The sequence below is a fragment of the Onychomys torridus genome, chromosome 17, assembly GCF_903995425.1.
Source record: "Onychomys torridus chromosome 17, mOncTor1.1, whole genome shotgun sequence".
Taxonomy (NCBI): Eukaryota; Metazoa; Chordata; class Mammalia; order Rodentia; family Cricetidae; genus Onychomys; species Onychomys torridus.
The window spans coordinates 10,155,293-10,174,586 of NC_050459.1; the positions used below are offsets into that span (position 1 = coordinate 10,155,293).

At 47.4% G+C, this 19,294-nt stretch overlaps 1 protein-coding gene across 3 annotated transcripts in view; it reads right to left on the reverse strand.

Moving 5' to 3' along the window:
- Positions 1 to 19,294, reverse strand: part of Pcid2 (PCI domain containing 2) — a 30,506-nt gene that overhangs the window by 2,590 nt on the left and 8,622 nt on the right. For 2 of the 3 annotated variants that reach the window (XM_036166960.1, XM_036166962.1), the window contains 7 exons: positions 19,069 to 19,134; positions 16,762 to 16,803; positions 15,383 to 15,437; positions 11,466 to 11,569; positions 8,077 to 8,152; positions 7,079 to 7,220; positions 1,476 to 1,576 (listed from right to left, as the gene is read on the reverse strand). In XM_036166960.1, coding sequence (XP_036022853.1) covers positions 1,476 to 1,576; positions 7,079 to 7,220; positions 8,077 to 8,152; positions 11,466 to 11,569; positions 15,383 to 15,437; positions 16,762 to 16,803; positions 19,069 to 19,134 — 586 coding nt within the window. Of the gene's footprint in view, positions 1 to 1,475; positions 1,577 to 7,078; positions 7,221 to 8,076; positions 8,153 to 11,465; positions 11,570 to 15,382; positions 15,438 to 16,761; positions 16,804 to 19,068; positions 19,135 to 19,294 lie in introns of those variants that run through there. The other variant, XM_036166963.1, reaches the window with a different exon arrangement.

Here is a 19,294-nt window from a genome sequence, read left to right on the forward strand (position 1 = left end):
GAGAAACTAACTAACAAACAGAAACATGGCAAACCGGACTAAGAAGCTGGACCAGGATTTAACATCCTGGCTGGACCAGCTAGATGCTCAGCAGGTCAAGGCACTTGCCACCAACCTGATGACCTGAGTTCAATCCCCACACAGTGACCTCCATGAGCGTTGTGGTATGCACACCCATACAAACAAACAGTCAAAACGAAGCAGTAAACGAGAAAAAAGCAGCTCTGATCAAGAACTACCAAAGCCTGGATACCAGTTCTGGGACTCAGTAGTATGACCTTGATCTTGACCCTCTTGTGATCTTGTCACTTATGTAACAAGGGGCAGGTGGTAACTGAAGAGATGGCAGGATAAGCATAGGACACATCTCTCAGGAGTTCACCAAAAATGGTCAACTCACTCTTCAGTGGGACGGGGGGGGGGGGGGGGGTCCTCACTGCTTCCCTTTACAGCTATTTTGACCTCTGTTTCAGACATATGCAGCACTGTTCTCTCCCGTCCCCCTCCCTCTCTCTCCCCGCCTCCACTATGTACTAGTCTTAGATGTGAAAACACTTTACCTTGATACTATGCCAGTTGACTAGTCTATCTACCTATGTGACTTTCCTGTTCAAGTATCAAAAATGAACTTTGGAGTAGTATACACTGCAATCCCATCAGCTGGGAAGTGGAGGCAAAGGATCAGAGTTCAAGGACAGTCTTGGTTACATTAGCTTTGAAGACCACCTGAGCTAAATAAGACTGTCTCAAAAATATTTATTATGATTTACATTCCCATAGCAGCTGGATGGTGGTGGTGCATGCCTTTAATCCCAGCACTCAGAAGGCAGAGCTAGGTGGATCTCTGAGTTCGAAGCCAGCCTGGTCTACAGAGTAAGATCCAGGACAGGCTCCAAAACTAGAATAGCATTTTCCTTTTTTAATTACTTTACTGAAATGAGTTTAACTTTTAAGGAGAAATATAAATAATATATCCTTGTTTCATTTGTTATATGAATATTAAAGTTCAGAGTTGCTTTCAAGAGAAGCAAACACAGCAGAGCTCCCCTGGAAGGGCCTGGAGCTGTGTGGGCATACCATGCAGGCATGTGTAAGCTCTGCTCCTGGCTGTGCTCCCAGGCAGCTCACCACTTAGCACATTGATGCTTTAAGCCCATCACAGCCAGCCACAGAGACTGCTGTCAATCACTCACGAGCAGCACCACCACAGCAGCCACAGAGACTGCTGTCAATCACTCACGAGCAGCACTATCACAGAAGCCACAGAGACTGCTGTCAATCACTCACGAGCAGCACCACCACAGCAGCCACAGAGACTGCTGTCAATCACTCACAAGCAGCACCACCACAGCAGCCACAGAGACTGCTGTCAATCACTCACGAGCAGCACCACCACAGCAGCCACAGAGACTGCTGTCAATCACTCACGAGCAGCACCACCACAGCAGCCACAGAGACTGCTGTCAATCACTCACGAGCAGCATCTTCACTGGCAGCAGGTAGATCAGGATCATCCTCTTGTTCTTCTGGCTGGAGCGATGGCAGTGCTCAAAGGCGAATGACAGGTAGTCCTCAGCTGCAGAGAGCAGACCCCTGTCAGACCCGGTATACAGCCCAGCACACGCACCTCAGGCCCCCATCTCAGACCCGGTACACAGCCCAGCACACGCACCTCATGCCCCCATGTCAGACCCGGTACACAGCCCAGCACACGCACCTCGTGCCCCCATCTCAGACCCGGTACACAACCCAGCACACGCACCTCATGCCCCCATGTCAGACCTGGTACAAAAGACAATGCTGCTTCCCTTCCCCATGGTGGGAACAGCGGCCCTGCCTCATCTCTGGCCCCAGTGACTCTCCTCAAGTAAAAGCCACAGCCCCAAATTCAACAATTTTTCAGGATATTCTTGGCCTGCCATGGTGAGCAATGGATGGATGGCCTACTTAACAACAAACAATGTGAATTAACTCCGCTATCTGCAAGCCACTGGGATTTGCATCTACAGCTGGAAACACAAATGCGACACCTCACTAACACACTGGTCAGGACACAGAATGGAGAGAACGCACCACGCGCAGCACACAAAGCACCCTCCACCAACGGCCATGTGTTTACACAAGATCTTCCTACCGTACTCTCCCCATCTGCCTGCCCACAACCTCTATGGGGTTTGCATTTCACGTCAACAGTTTCAACCAATAGGTTTAAGAATACAAGAAAAATCCAGTTTGCCAAGAGGCCCTACCCTCAGGCAGACTGTCTGCTAACAGCCAGCCTGGACCTCAGAGGGTTTAACCCACTAAGGAGACCCATGAAGATGGTGAGCAGGAACAACCCAAATGTGCAGAGCGCTGCAGTGCTGGGAGACTTCCCCAACAGGCGAAGCCGCCGAGCCAAGCCTGGGCAGAACTGGGCAAGGATTAGAAGGCTGTCAGCTGTTATGAAATCTCTCCTGCACCATTAGGCTCAACTATAAAAGAACAAAGATGCTCAGCAGCACAGGCTCACCTCACAGACCCATCGTCAGAGGCAGCAGGCCCTGGGCTGGAGTCTGGGGCTGAGGAAACCTGCACCCAGAGCCACCTCTGCTCCCTAACAGTGCAGCTATGCCAGAGTAAACCTCCAATCTCACACCTAGAAGTAACTGTCACTGTGGCAGGACCCTGTCTTCTGCCCCAAGCTGTCTTACTAGGAACCCTGCGGAGGCATGGCCATCGACAAAGACTGAGCACATCACTCCAGCCAGCAAGCGTAACTTCTGCCACCACCCTGGAGAAGCGTGGCATTTACCACCACTCGGGACAATTAAGTCCCAAAGCCCTTGGGCACACAGAAAAAAAAAAGCCTGACAGCTGCTACATGGGGAGACATCCTGCTGCCATTAGAAAGGAGTCAGTTTTCTCTAGTGCAGTTGGACTGTAGTGCAAAGCCCATATCCAAGGGTACACACGTGGGCAGCACAGAGTGGACTTGTTACACTTGTGTGTGTTCTGATTTGTTAGGAGCTCTTGCAGAGGGCTCAGGTTTGGTTCCAATACCCACACGAGGGCTCACAACCATTTGCAATTTATGGTCCAGATAATCAGACACCCCCCTTCTGGCCTTGAGCACTGCTGGCACAAGGTGTACTTACTTCATAGAAGCAGACAAAACACTCAAACACATGAAATATAAATGAATCTTAAAAAAAAAAATTATAGAAGGAAGGGAAGAGAGAGGTGAATGAACCTGAAAGCTACGCATGAAGGTACACCTGTAGTCTCAGGACGCAGGAACTTAAAACAGGAAGTTAACTGATAAGGAGGTTCTGAAATAAACATTATTGTAAAAGTAAACAAAGGATTGGTAGGAAAGGGGGGATCCCCTGGGGTGAGTGAATATGATCAAAACACACTGAATGACATTCTCAAAGAACTGATTTTTCTTTAAGAGAAAGGAAAGATAGATGGATGGATGGACTCTCAGCAGAGCTTAAGACAGAATACTCAGCAACAGAGCTAGCCTTTCTCAGAATACTCAGCGACAGAGCTAGCCTTTCTCAGAATACTCAGCGACAGAGCTAGCCTTTCTCAGAATACTCAGCAACAGAGCTAGCCTTTCTCAGAATACTCAGCGACAGAGCTAACCTTTCTCAGAATACTCAGCAACAGAGCTAACCTTTCTCAGAATACTCAGCGACAGAGCTAGCCTTTCTCAGAATACTCAGCGACAGAGCTAGCCTTTCTCAGAATACTCAGCAACAGAGCTAACCTTTCTCAGAATACTCAGCGACAGAGCTAGCCTTTTTCAGTGCACAAATAGCTCAGCCACCCCAAAGTCCAGGCTTAAGACATTCAGGTTTAACGTGACATGGAAGGGCTGGGTGAGAAACTGTGCCTGAGAAATGATGATTTCTGCTGGAAAAACAGCTGGAGATGTGCTGACACATCAGCTCTGGCTATGTTAGGGTTCCCAAAGGATCACTGCGCTCTCTTAGAGCACCACATGATGGAATGTCATTTCAAACTCCTAACCAAGGCTTCTGTTTAAAAGGAAAAGAGAAATGGGCAATAATCAAGGGACTCCCTTTTTAAAAACTTGACATCTACTAAAAACATAAGCAGAAAAAATGGCAAGGATGCTATGGAAGCCCAAAGTGAAAACTCAGCAGAGGCAACCTCCACATGGAAGATGCAGTCTTTGCTGTCACAGAAACCCAGGACAGCCAAGGAGGAAGCGAACAACCACCTTTGCTATTTCCTGGAGAAGGAAGTATGTGCCCTCTTAGAAATAGGGCATTTAGCTGGGTGCACACCTTTAATTCCAGGCGCAGGAGGCAGAAGGAGGCAGATCTCTTGAGTTCGAGGCCAGCCTGGTCTACAGAACAAATTCCAGGACAGCCAGGACTACACAGAGAAACTCTGTCTCAAAACACACACACACACACACACACACACACACACACACACACACACACACACACACACGGCATTTAAAAATGCAAATGAAATTACTTTGGGACAAAACTAACCGGGTCAGAATGGCTATCATCAAGAAATCTGCCATCAGTAGGGTTAGAGAGATGGCTAAAAGCCCATACTAATCTTCCAGAGGACCTGAGTTCAGTTCCCTGTTGTTGAACATTAATTTAAAACGTGTTACATTTGTTTACACTGTGGAACATCGGTTTAATGATGCAAAGATGTGTTGCATTCTTTTATGTTGCATTTAACTCTGTGAAGCTGTGTTACTGTGCTTGTCTAAAACACCTGATGGTCTAATAAAGAGCTGAACGGCCAACAGCAAGGCAGCAGAAAGGATAGGCAGGGCTGGCAGGCAGAGAGGATAAAGAGGAGGAAAGAGGATTGAGGAACGAGATAAGGAGGAAGAGAGGAGGGTTTCAGAGGCCAGCCACACAGCCAGCAGAGTAAGAGTGAAAGTAAGATATACAGAAGTAAGAGACAGACAAAAGCCCAGAGGCAAAAGGTAGACAGGCTAATTTAAGTTAGAAAAGCTGGCTAGAAATAAGCCAAACTAAGGCCGGGCATTCATAATTAAGAAATCGTCTCTGTGGTGGTCTGGAGCTGGTGGTAGGCCCCCAAGGAGTAAAAAAACCAACAACAACAGTTCCCAGGTTCCCAGCACTCACATCTGGCATGTCTCAAACACCTGTAACTGTAGGTCCAGGAAACTTCTGACCTTTATGGACAAGACACGTAAATACCCCAACCCACCCCCATATATACATATAATTAGCTCAAAGATAAAGTGAGTCTTAAAAACTACTTTAAAAAAGGAGACCTGTCAACAAATGTGAGAGACGATGGGAGGAAAGTGGGAGTGCACACTCACACCGCCATTATGTAAGCCAGCCTAGAGGTTCTCCAAAACATACAACTAAAACTGCCAAGCGGGCAGACAGACGGCTCAGCGGTTAAGAGCACTGGCTAATCTTCTAGAGGACCCGGGTTCAATTCCCAGTACCCACATAGCAGCTCACACCTGTCTGTAACTCCAGCTCCAGGGTATCTGACACCTCACACCAATGCACATAAAATGAATTTAAGTTATTTTTTAAAAAAAGAACTGCCTGATGACTGCGCCATTCCACTTCTGGGCACATGCCCAGAGCCCTCCATACCCCATGACAGAGATATCTGCACATGCGAGTTTCTGGCTGCTCTACTTAGAGAATAAGGAAACAGAACCAATCCCGATGTGCATCAACAGATGGAGAATAAAAATGTGTACATATACAAAATGGAGTATTATTCAGTTGTTAATGAAATTTGAAAAGCACAATAAATGACCCATACTCATTAAGGAAAAAAACCACAGGACCTACCTCTTTCATGTGTGGATCCCTGCCTCTGAAGTACACATGTATGTGTGTATGTATGCGTGTATGTACGTATACAGCTCTTAAGTGTAGACACTGAGTAACATTCAGGAAGGGGACCAAGAAAGGATAACCTTAGGTGCCATTGACAGACAGAACGCAGGCCAAGTGACACGGGCCATGAAAGAGGACAGCCACCTAATTGTTTTCTAGTTTCAAATCTGTCACAGTTTTCTCTCTTTTGTGGTGGACAAGTGTATAAAAATGTAAACGGGAGTATACAACCCCAAGCAAAGCTCCATGGCTTTAGAATGGCCCCCTGTGGTACAGAAGCCCACCAAGGTAGAGAATTTGGGGCTGGACAAGTGTTGGTTTGGGTAGCTACCTTGATCTAACTGTGTGTTGTTTCTATTTGTGAGTTCATTACAATAAGGTGATTTTACTTAATTTTTAAAAATAATTTTAAAATAATAAAAGTCTCCTTTATGTACAACAAAAAGACCAGAGAGCAACCTCGTGCCAGCTACTCACAGTTTGAAAAGACAAAATCTGGCTTCCTGCTCTTTAGAGAGCTAATGATAACGAAAGGCATGATGCTATGCACGATGTCATCGCGAATAGCTTTTTGGACATCACAAACACAAACCATGGAGTAAAGCCTAAGGACATGCTGCACTGTCTGCAGGCTCACTCTACTGGGATGTCAGCCAGTGAGGCTGCAGCCTGGCCATATTCTGTCCCCAAGCTCCACTGAGGGAAGACAACCATTGTACCTACAAAGAACAGCGAGGCCTAGTTTCCTCAAGGAAAGGGTGCAGGGTAACTGGGCAGCTCTGACACACATTTTAGAGACCCTATATAGATTATGAACCTCCAAATATTATTTTTCATTTGTATAATCAGCTTTACTGTAAAAAATGTAAGCACTTGGAAAAATGTTAAAAATAAAATAGGAACCAGCAGGATGGCTCAGCACAGTGCTTGCTGGGAAGTCTAATGATCCAAGTCCAATCCCTGGGACCCACAATAGGCAGGAGGAGAGAACCAACTCCACACGAAAGCCATGGCATGCATAAACCAACAATCATAGCGCGCGTGCGCGCGCGCACACACACACACACACACACACACACACACACACACACACACTCCACCTTAATAAAATACAGTCCTTATTCTCTGACACTATCAATGTCATTCAAATTGGGCAGAAGCCATGTGTTATCTGAAGCACTGGAGCAGAACTACCAACACACCTTGCTTGAAGTCACTGTCAAACATGGCCTTCCGGCCGACGTAGTATTTGTAGGTGACCCTCTGAGCAGTGCTATAGTCATCTTTCAGATTGGAGCTGTCAATGGCTCTGATGAGAGGCTTACACAGATGCAGTTTGTTGATCTGTAATAAAGAAAGCACTCGCAATATTCATGAACAGTATCAACAGCACAGGCAGATGGAAGAACAGACGTGAAGCGCTTTACTTTCTTAACATCAATTTCAAAATCATCAAAATTTCTGTAAAAAACAAGAAGCTACCTGCTATGGACAGCACACACTCTAGAAGCTTGGAGCTCTGTGAGGGGATGTATCTCTGAAGGGGAGTCAGAACCAAAGCCCAATTAAAAGCTTGCACTTAGGCCCCTTGGGCAAGAACAAACTAAATGCCCTGTGATATGAGACAGATTCTCAGACAATGAAGTATGGCAGGCTGCCTTCTACATACTTGATTTATGGACAAATCCTTTGTCCATTCGTATGTCTACCTACCCCCTAGTTCCATAAAGTTAGAACACAGGACAAAAAGCTCCAGAGAGGGGACACCTATATACCCAGAGGCCAGCTCCAGCACAGGGACCAGTCACTCAGTGCTCAGGGCCTCAGTCCCCACAGGGCTGGTCACTCAGTGCTCAGGGTTCAGTCCCCACAGGGCTGGTCACTCAGTGCTCAGGGCCTTGTGTCTAGGGTAGTTGCATTCCTGAGAGCTATCCTGAGTCAGATCTTCAATTGTTATTTGCTTTTGTGGCAGGGCATGGACCCTGGTTCTTGAGGATGCTGGGCAGGTTTTCTCCATTGAGCTCTGGTCCTTGTATTTAAAACAGAGCCTTGCTCGTGGGAGACACTGAATGACTGCCAGCTATTAGGATTATTAACATGGCTGTGGTTAGGATAATTTACAAATGTCAGGAGGCAAATTGAACAAATCGTTTATCTGGGCAGACAGGGAAGAAGGTAAAAAATCCATGCGAAAGCCAACCTTAAAGTAGATTTTGAATAGCTGGTTCACCAGGAACAGCATCCCCCACTTCTTAGAGTCCTCTATGCCAGCACGACTACAGGAAGAGCAAAGAAATGCGGACAATTACCCAACAAACTGCCAGGACAAATGACTGTCCTGAGATAACCCCCAGTTCAAGCCACAGTCACCAAATAAAAGAGCACATGAAGGGAGAGAACAGCCCTCTGGTCCACCTGTCCCAGAGACAGCTGCAGTGCCAGCCTCTTCCCTGACATACAACAGGGGGGACTGGAATGAATGGATAGGGCTGTATTGGGCGCCTGGTCACCAGAGCTGCCTTCAATTCTGGCACTGTTGTGGATATTGCTGCCATCAATGGCCCCTCCACTACAAGGTCTACATGTCCTAGTATGACTCCACAGAAGTTCCGGGGCGCAGTCAAGGCTGAGAACAGGAAATCTGGCATCAATGGGAAGGCCACATCCATCTCCCAGGAGCAAACAACAATTGGGATGTGCTGGTGCCCACTAAGCTGTGGAGTCTACTGTTGTCTTCACTTAAGAGTGGAGCCAAAAGGGGTCATCCCATCCTCTCTTATGTTGATGTACCCGTGACCGGGATGAGTGTGGACCATGACAAGTATGTCAACTCACTCAGGTTTGTCAGCAAAGCCTCCTCCACCCTTAGCCCCCTTGGCTGAGGTCATCCACGACAACTTTGGCACTGTGGAAGAACTCATGACCACATCCATGCTACCGCTGCCACCCAGGACGGTGGACAGCTCCTCTAGGAAGCTGTGGTGTGATGGCTGTGGAGCTACAGAGTATCTATCACCCCTGGATTCACTGGGGCTGCCCAGACTATGAACTGTCACCCAAGAACAGAAGGGGATGTTCGGGGACACGGTCCGTGTTGCCACGCCAGTGTGCCTGCTGTGATCTGACATGCCACCTGGAGAAAGCTACCAAGTATAATGACACCAAGAAAAGTGGGGAAGCAGGAGTGGGAAGGCCCACTGACGGGCATCCTGGGCTACTGAGGACCAGGTTGTCTCCTGTGACTTTAACAGTGACCCACTCTTCTACCTTTTTTTTTTTTTTTGGAGCTGAGGATCGAACTCTGGGCCTAGCAAGCGCTCTACTACTGAGCTAAATCCCCAACCCCCCACTCTTCTACCTTTGATGCTGGGGCTGGCATTGCTCTTGATGACAACTTCGTAAAGATCATTCTTGGTGTTACATTATTTCTTGGTATGACAACACAATGGATACAGTAATAAGTTGGGGGACCTCGTGGCCTGCACGGCCTCCAGGGAGGAAGAAGCCCTGGACCACCAACTCCAGCAAGGACACAAGAGGGAGAGAGACCTCCGCTGCTGGCCAGTTCCTGCTCAACTCAGCTCCCAACACTTGGGAGCTTATTCCCGCAGTTTCCATCCCAAAGGGAGGGCCTCGGAGAGCCCTATTCTCTGGAACAGCATCAATAGGTTCACTACACCGACCAAGAAAAGAAAAGGCCACCCAAGAATTCTACTCCCAGTTAAACAGCTAGAGGCCCCTCTGTGGCACTAGCAAAACCATGTCAAAGGAAATTGTTAGGAAGCATTTTTGAAAGAAGAAAAGAACATTTTCTCTGCTAGCAACGAAACTCTCCTTGAATACGTGAGGAGGAACTCCAGGAGGGAGCCTCAGAGTGAGAAATCACTGCACAAGTTCCAACAGGTGAGGTCACAACTAAGTAACAACCAAGACGTCCTCATGAGGAAATGCCAGGACACCATGACCAGGGCCTGCCCAAGGCACCAGTGTCAAAACTCAGCAAGCACTACTGGGGTCCGTCTCACCCCAAGAAGCAAACAGGAAACAAGAACTTGGGACATGTACATGAATGTGCTTCAAAGAAAAAAGGATGAAGGAAATACTGAGAGTTTGACAGATGGACAGGGAGAGGACGGGAACAGACACCCAAGAACGAGTGTAACAAACTCACAGAGTGGCACAGAGTCGTCACTGTAAAGTTACCAACTCTGCTGAGTGTTTGTAGATTTCCATGATAAACATGGGAAAACAGGACTCAGCATTCAAAGAGCTGTGTACTTTCCTTGCAAGTATTTCCCCAGGCACATAACTTGTGCTCAGTGGGTGCTGGCCCAACGGCAGCTCCTGGAACAGGAGACTCAGAGCACAAACTCAGGACACGAAGCAGAAACCAGCTGGCACTCAGGGCAGGGAAATGAACTGTCTAGAACGCACCCACAATGATGCTGGTTTAAAGGGCCATCCACTTCCACAACAGCAAAGCCTTTTCATGGCAGCTGCCTAGTTAGCTGCTGTAACAGCACTTTCTTATAGACTGTATAACTAACTGTACCCCCAAGACACATGCTCTTGCTCTCTAGTTCACTGTCCTCACACAAAATGTAAATGTTCAATCTCCTAGAAGAGCCACAGCAGAAAAGCAAACCCAGAAAGCAAATCCAGGCATCAAGGAATGCATAGGCAAGCACTGGTATGTCACATGCTAACACCTTGCTGACCTGGGCCTGGGCCATGGCGACACATGACACAGTGTTCAGTCTGCCCAGAGGCAACATCTGGATGCTGGGGCACATGTGAACTCCAGGCTAATGTTCTGAGAAACAGCCAAACGCTCAGCCCACCAGCAATACACACCATCTTCCTCTGTGATCACGGCCACTGTAATGGGTACAAGGAAACAGCTCTCTGCCTGTTTCCTTGGTGACTGGTGATGTTGAGCAGCTTTGTTCCTGCTCACTAGCTACCCATCTTCTTTTTTTTTTCTTAAATTTTGGAAATATATAGCTTATTACAGCTGGACATGGTGGCACACACCTTTAATCCCAGCACTCCAGAGGCAGAGGCAGAGGCAGGTGAATCTTTGTGAATTGGAGGCCAGCCTGGTCTACAGCGTGAGTTCCAGGACAGCCAGACTACACAGAGAAACCCTGTCTTGAAAAAAATAAAAAACAAAAAAAGGTCTAATAGAAACCAACAATTCAAGAATCCAGAAGCTCAATGAACCTTCTATAGGAGACTAAAAATCCCATTAGCTAGAAGAGTAATGCCCTAGTCAGTGAGGGGAGAAAAGCAGAGTGTACCCCAAGGAGTAAGGGTGAGGTCAGAACCACGGAAGCCGACAAGGGACACTGACAGAGAGGGACAGCCAGGCTACACGTCCACCTGGCACAAGGTCTCCAAAACTGAAGGCAGATGAAGTTTCAGGAAATAAGTGTGGAGCTCTGATCAGAAGGACTGAACCAAGGACAGACCGCAGAGGGAGCTCTTCAGGGACAGATCAGCACATGCTCCAGAAACGGTGCCTGCCTGCATGCAATGTTCTTTCTTATTTCATTTACAGACACAGCCCTCTGCCCCTCCCTCACTTACGTGTCACTGGCACAGACGCGGAAGCAGCTCATCAGCAGCTCGGCGGCTTTCTCCAGCATGTCTCCAACTTTACTCTTCCCTTTCTTCACCAACTGCTGATCTGCCTAACGATATCAAAGTACTTATCTTTTTAAAGCAAACAGGCAAGTCCCCAGTAGTCTACATGTCATCTGGAAGAGCAGCCAGTGCTCCTACCACTGAGCTGTCTCCACAGCCCCCTCATACTGTATTTTAAGAAGTGAGAAGTGTATGTATACTGCCCACATCTGTCCTCAAGTCCAGCTGACACCAGCTCCAGTTAGGCTGGTTGGTCTTTGTCAACCTGACACAAACCTAAACCTAGTTGGGAAGAGGGAGTCATAGTTGAGAAAATGCCTCCACGAGGTTTGACTGTAGTCCAGTCTGTGAGGTATTTTCTTAGTAACTGATGGGGGAGGGTCCAACCCGCCCACTGTAGGCAGAGCCATGCCTGGGCCGGTGGTCCTGGGTGCTGTAAGGAAGCAGGCTGAGCAAGCTGTGAGGAGCAAGGCATGGGGAGCAAGGCGGTGAGCATCACTCTTCTACGGCCACTGCTTCAGCTCCTGCCCTGCCTTCCTCTGATTGGCTGTGATGTAGGGTGCTTTTGGTGACGGTGTTATTCCAGGCACAAACAGCAAACCAGGCCCCCAGCCTTGATCTGCTTTGCACAGTACTGAGCAGCTTAGTCTCTGACCTTCCTGCCTGCACCTGCACATGGCAGTCAGGCCCCGAACAAAATCTGCCAAGGGAAGTGGCATCAGTCTTACCCTGTGTTAGGACAGAACCAGCCTGTCTCCTCTCATTTTGGAAGATGGTCCACAGCTGAAAGCTCTTAGGAAACAAGGGCTTTAGGAAGGTGAGTAGGTCCTGAGGAGACCCTGGTGAACAGGGCCAATGCCCTTATGGATAAGGTCCTAGAAAGACTAAACCAGTGGTTCTCAACCTTCCTGTGCTGCAACCCTTCGATACAGTTCTTCATGTTGTGGTGACCCCCCAACCATAAAATTATTTTGTTGCTACTTCAAAATTGTAATTTTGCTACTGTTATGAATCATAATGTAAATATCTGATATGCAGGATATCTGGTATGCGACCACCAAAGGGGTAGCAACCTACAGGTTGAGAACCACTAGGCTGAAGAGCTGTCTCAGTGGTTAGGAGTGCATAATGCTGCTCTTGTATTCCCAGCACCCCTATTAGTTCACAACTTCAGTAACTCTAGCTCCAAGGGAGCTATCGCCATCTTCTGGCCTTCACAGGCAACTACACTCACAGACACACAAACATACACATAACTAAAAAATGCAAATAAAGTCTTTAGAGAGGGTAGGGTACAGAGCTTCCTTGCCCACCCACCATGAGAACTGAGCAAAAAGACACCATCAGCAAAACAGAAACAGATGGCAGTCTCACCAGACACACAAACTTGTGTTGGGCCGGCCGTGGCTCTCCTTATCAACGAGATATGAACATGCTGTTTACACCCCACCGGCCCATAGCACACTGTGATCACAGTCAGAATAGACTGAAACAGAACGGTGACAAAGCCACATAATCATGCAGGGTGAAAGATCAGTGCCATATGCAGGATGAACCAGAGGGTTTGATGCAACGGTAAAAATGCTCACTGATGCACTGCAGCGGCCACAATGCAAGAAAGGCTTTGTGGCTTGGGAGACAGGCCAGTCAGTAAAGAAGTTGCCTTGTAAGCACAGGCCTAGATTAGATTCCCAGAACAAGGGGTTAAAAATAACAACAAATCAGAACATGGTGGCCTGTTGTGGATGGAACATTATTTTAAGATGTGTTACATTTGTTTATGCTGTGGAACATTTGTTTAATGATGCAAAGATGTGTTGCATTCTTTTATGTTGCATTTGTTTAATTCTGTGAAGCTGTGTTACTGTGCCTGTCTAAAACACCTGATGGTCTAATAAAGCACTGAACAGCCAATAGTGAGGCAGGAGAAAGGATAGGCGGGGCTGGCAGGCAGAGAGAATAGATAGGAGAAATCTGAGAGGAGAGATCAAGGACAGAGGAGCAAGAGAAAGAGGAAGAAAGGACACTGGGGGCCAACCACCCAGCCACAAAGTAAGAGTGAAAGTAAGATACAGAAGTAAGAAAAGGAAAAAGCCCAGAGGCAAATGGTGGATGGGCTAAGTCAAGAGAAGCTGACCAGAAGTAAGCCAAGCTAAGGCCAGGCATTCACAAGGAATAAGGGACCTCCTTGTGTTTTATATGGGAGCTGGGTGGCAGGTTCCCCCGAAAGAGTAAACCAACCAACTACAGTGGCATATGCTTGTAATCCCAGCCAATAAACCTAGCCTAGCAGGCAAGAGCCAGGCTAATGAGCTGAGACCCTGTCACAAGATAAAATAATCCCCTGAAACAAAAGATAGATGTAGCCTGAGGAATAACATCGGAGGCCGTCTCTTCCTCCTCAAGTACCAGTGCAAACACATGCACGTGGTTCTGGGGCTTTGGTTAGGATGATCTAAAAGGTGTTAGAAATATGCCTCCCTTCCCCATTCCCAGATGCCTCAACAAAGCAGCAGCTTACCATGGAGTGTGTGCAGGAGCAGCGAGGGCCTGACAGTGTTGACCTGGACTAGGCTGAGAGCCCGAGACACCAAGTAATGCCACTCTTCTCTGGTTTGTTTAAATCAGTACCGGATCTACTACTGCTGCTGAGTGTGTATGAGTGCTCTGCCTGCATGTAGGTCTATGCACCGTGTAGGTCTCTGGTACCCAGAGGCTAGAGGAGCGTCAGATGCCTAGGACTGGAGTTAGATGGTTGTGAGCTGCTGTGCGGGTGCTGGAAATCAAACCCGTCCTCTGTAGGGAAAGCAAGCCCCCCCCCCCCCCAGCCACTGAGCCCCCTCCAACTCCATCTTCCTCACTTACTGTCTTTCCACTCTGAGATCCCACTTGCTTCTTTTTTGCTGAGAACTCCAATGCTCTCATTTGTTTGGGGTGCTCCTAATTGCCCACTGAAACATTGTTATGATGGCTGTTTTAAAATCTTCATCAGCTCAGTGGTGGGATGCGGAGGAAGTAGTCTCTCTGTAATCAGTGACCTCTGGGGTTTGTGTTATAAAGCTACAGGCCTTAGGTAGGCGCCCTGTTTCAGCAGGTCTCTGTTGGTCTCCCTGTGCTAGTGGGAGAGCAGAGACCCTACCTCTTTGCTGGCAAGTGGGTTGGGGCTGAGGACCCCCACTGCTGTTGCAGACTTGTTTGTGCAGCACTGGAACAGAATCTGTCAGAAAGTGCTGCCTTGTGGGGATCCCCCTCTGCTTCCTAGAGGGTTCCTCACTGCCTGGAGCACGTCAGGCTCTCCTTGCCAGGCTTTTCATCAGGACGGACGGGAAGCCCAATCCTTCGCTCCTTGTCACAGAGCTATGTAAACTCTCACATCTCCAGGCCTACAACTGCCTTTGTGAGAAGGACAATGGGCAGCTGGTCTGGAGCCAGAAATCCCCAACAGCTTTAAAAACTGTAACAAGGGACTTAGCCCTAAAAGATGCTTCTGTGGCTCCAGAGCTGACGTACACTGCTCCCCTGTGAAATCCAGGGTCTGAACCCCTCAGCCACTACCTAGACCTACATCAAGCTATCTTGAGCACAGGCCACATCTTAGAAGTAGAAGAGGATGTAAAATTGCTCCAGTATCCTTCTACTCAGCACCAATGGCTTGCCATTTCCCTCTTCACAGAGAGGGTCTGTGTGCATGGACCAGAGGACGACCAGCCAACTGCCTCCTACTCTTTCCCTTCCTGCCCCAGACATGTCCCACTTTCTGTTCATCCCTCAAAACTTTTAGAAAGCAAGACATGGCAATTAAGCAGTAGTCACCCAACAGATTTAAATGTAAAATAACAGCAACTGGAAATTGAACTTACATTATTGGCAAATATCCGAAGGTCAAGTGCTACTGCATACATGACAGGCAGAGCCCTAAGGACAAAAGGCAAATGTTTGAAGATCTAAAAGGCCCAACATCCTACCACTGACACCCAAGGCGACCACCCAGAACCAGGCCCACACCCTCCAACTTGGATGGCAGCTCACTGTTCTCCATCTGTCACACTGCAACCTCAGACTTCCTGGCCAAATACTCACCTCTTACTCCACACCACTGTCCCAACCCTGCTCAGGAAAACCGACCTGGGTCTAGCTGGGAGCTCCCAGAACTTTGTCCGTCCCTAACTCCCCACCACCGGCAAACGGCTCCAAGGAGGAGCCAGAGTGTAGAATTCACACAACCATCAACGCTCTGTGAACATCTAGCTTCCAGCACTAGGCTTTCATTCATGTGTATGCTAAGTCTACACTTGGAAAAGAAAAAGTGCAACTGGTGGTGGTGGCGCACGCCTTTAATCCCAGCACTCAGGAGGCAGAGGCAGGCGGATCCCTGAGTTCAAGGTTAGCCTGGTCTACAGAGCAAGTGTCAAGACAGCCAGGGCTACACTGAGAAACCCTGACTCAAAAAAAAAGTGCATCAGATATGAAGACACACATTTGTAACCATAACACTTGGGAGGTTGAGGCTGGAGAATGAAAACTGCCAGGCCAGCCTAAACTACAAAGAAAGATCCTGCCTCAAACTTCTCCCATAACTGCCCCTCAAACACTGGGGCTGAGGATGTAGCTCAGGCAGAGCAGAGCACCTGCCTAGCACCCACAGGCCCTGGGTTTGATCCCCAGCACTGTATAAACAGGATGCAGTGGTACACGCCTGTGGTTTCAGCATTCCAGCAAGGGAATGAAGTTCAAAGTCATCTGCTACAGTGAGTTACAGGCTGACCTAGGGCAGAAGAAACCCTGTCTACAGGAAAAAAAAAAAAAAAAGCTTGAGAAGATGTAGGAATACACTAAGTGGCAGAAGGCTTGCCTAGCACATGCAAGGACCTGGGTTCAAGAACCAGCACTGAAGAAAAACTAGTTAAGGAAAGAACTGGGTTGGTTGTCTGTGAAAGACCTCTGGCTAACTCTAGTGAAAACAAAATTTAAATATTTTCCTAGTTTGCTAATAAATTCAAGAAATTTAAAATAATCCAAAGGAACTATAGTGTGCCTTAACCAATGTCTAAAAGCAAAAGTTAAAAACGAAAACGAAGGGGGAACCATGGTACTTCGCGAATATTTCCATAACAGAAATACTGAAGTAGCACTTACTACAGAAATATCGTACCCAACCTGTCTGCTTGGCCACTGCAGTCTAACCCCAGCCCACCCCGACATCACTTACTAATCCCCAGCTACTTCCGTTGGTACTTACCAGTTTTCTTCTTTGTGTGCCTGGAATGCCCGCAGGAACGATGTACTGCATTAAGGAAGATATGACACGGAATCTAAGCTGCTACACTAAGTAAAAACAGACTAGGGGCAAAGCCTGCTCTTTAGATGACTGTCATAACAGAAGTCAAATCTGGAAGGCAAAAACACACCACAGCATCCATGTGCTGGCAGCCAAGTAGACTCAATGTGTTCTCTTCATACAGACCCTCTGGAAAACAAGACTTTATGTTCGTGTAGACCAGGCATCATGGCACTCCTTTAATGCTAGCACTCGGAGAGGAAAGTGCCAGGCCAGCCTCCACACTAAGACCCTCCCCCTCCCCACTTTAAAAAAAAAAAAAAAAAGATTGTGTGTATATGTGAGTGCGTGCATATGTATGTATGTGTGTGAGTGAGTGTGTGTTTGTGTCTAGATGTCAACTGTGGGTGTAATTCTTCAGGTTGCCCACCTTTTTCTTGAGATAGACTCTCTCACTGGGATCTGAAGCTCTCCCCCAGGGATCTGCCAGTCTCCAGTTCCCCAGGGATAAGATTACAACCGCATATCATCACTCCTGCTTTTTTTATGGGTGCTGGGGATCCAACTCAAGTCCCCATACTTACAGGACAAGCACGTTACCTACTGAGCCATCTCTCCAACCTGTTATAAGATTTTTCTCTTTTACATTTGTATTTGCTTTCTCTGAGTCCACTGATCATGAGCTACATTTAAGTGCTTAAGAATCTGTAGTGTAAGGTTTATTTTACCAACACTAGAATTCTTAAATTCTAGGGAGACTTGGCTAGTAGCATTCTCTTCTGAGTATATTTAAACACAGTAGTTTTCAAAATAAACCAAAAATCTACAAATACTTAGCATGTTCATTGATGAGGATCATCACAGAAGTTGATATTGAAAATATGACTCTTCCGTGAGCAGATGGAATAAAGGTGATGCATGTATCTGAGTCCACTCCTCAACATCTAGGCTGAGTTATGGACCTCTAAGACTTAACCAGTTCCTTAACCACTACAAGACATTCTGTTCTTAAAGGTCTTTAGGTTAGTAAGCACAAAAATGGGTTTTACTATGGCATCTTCATATGCATATGGTATTGTCAAAACATTCTTGGCTGGGCATGATAGTGCATGCTTTTAACCTCAGCACTTGGGAGGCAGAAGGAGGTGGATCTCTGTGAGTTCAAAGGCCAGCCTGGTCTACACAGTGAGTTTCCCAGCCAGCCAGAGCTCCAGTCTCAAAACAACACAAACAAAATATTATTCTTGGAGCTAGGGTCAGTGGTCAGAGTGCTTCTGGTGCATGAAGACCAGAGTCAGGATCCCAAGTGCCCACATGGAAAGCTGGGAATAGCCGTGCGTGCCCATACTCCCCGCACTGGGAGACTCAGACAAGTAGATCCTAAAAGCTTGCTGGCCAGCCAGCCTCGTCCACAGCAAGCTTCCAGGTCAGGGAGAGACCCTGTCTCAGAACAGTAAGACAGACGGAGAGTTGACACTTGACATCCTCCCCTGGTTTCTGACCTTGTGCACACCATACACAAACACCAACTGTGTTCTTCTCAACCAAGTTAAATAGAACCCACTCTCCACGTATCTACTGCTGACACTAAAGTAGAGGGAACTGTGTGCAGAATTAAGGGACTAATGGGAGGGAAAGGAAAGAAAGGACCGGTGTGGTAGTCTGGATGTAATGGCCCCCATAAGCTCATAGGAAGAGACACTATAAGAGGTGTGGCTGTTGGAGTGGGTGTGGCCTTGTTAGAGGAAGTGTGTCACTGTGGGAGTGGGCTTTGAGGTTTCCTCTGCTCAGGATACCGCCCAGTGTCTGTTGCCTTCTGATGAAGATGTAGCCAGCACCATATCTGCCTGCACACCACCATGATGATTATGAACTAAACCTCTGAAACTGTAAGCCATCAACTCAATTCAATGTTTTCCTTTATAAGAGTTGTCATGGTCATGGTGTCTCTTCACAGTGATAGAAACCCTAAGACAATGGGGTAGTGGGGGATGGGAGGGAATGTCCTCAAAGTAAATACATTTGCATGGAAATAACCTCATGGAACCCTGTATAATATAAATAAATAAAATCCAATATGTTGAACAGTGTACTTCCTTACTATATAAGTAACTGGGTGAGTCATACAAGTCAGGCTAAACTTAGAGATCAAGTGAAACAGTTAAAGTGGGCTTCTCTTCCTTTTCAGTTGGAGGTCTGAACTGGTCTAATGTTTCAAGGCTGTGACTGCACTAACCCATGGTGAGTGACACTTGGGTTAAAGGATATTGGACAATCACCGTCTGACACTTGTAGGCCTCTATGAAGTCGTGATTCCCCACAGCATAGGTACACCTGGAAAAGACATCAGAGGCTGAAGAGCATCTACACATGGCACCCAGATGCACTCTATCACCTACGTCGCCCACTCTCTACTGCTCCTGGAAGGTAGCTCCTGCTTGGCAGAGAACCATCATGGAGGGAACACAGACCATCTGACTGACAGCAGCCAGTG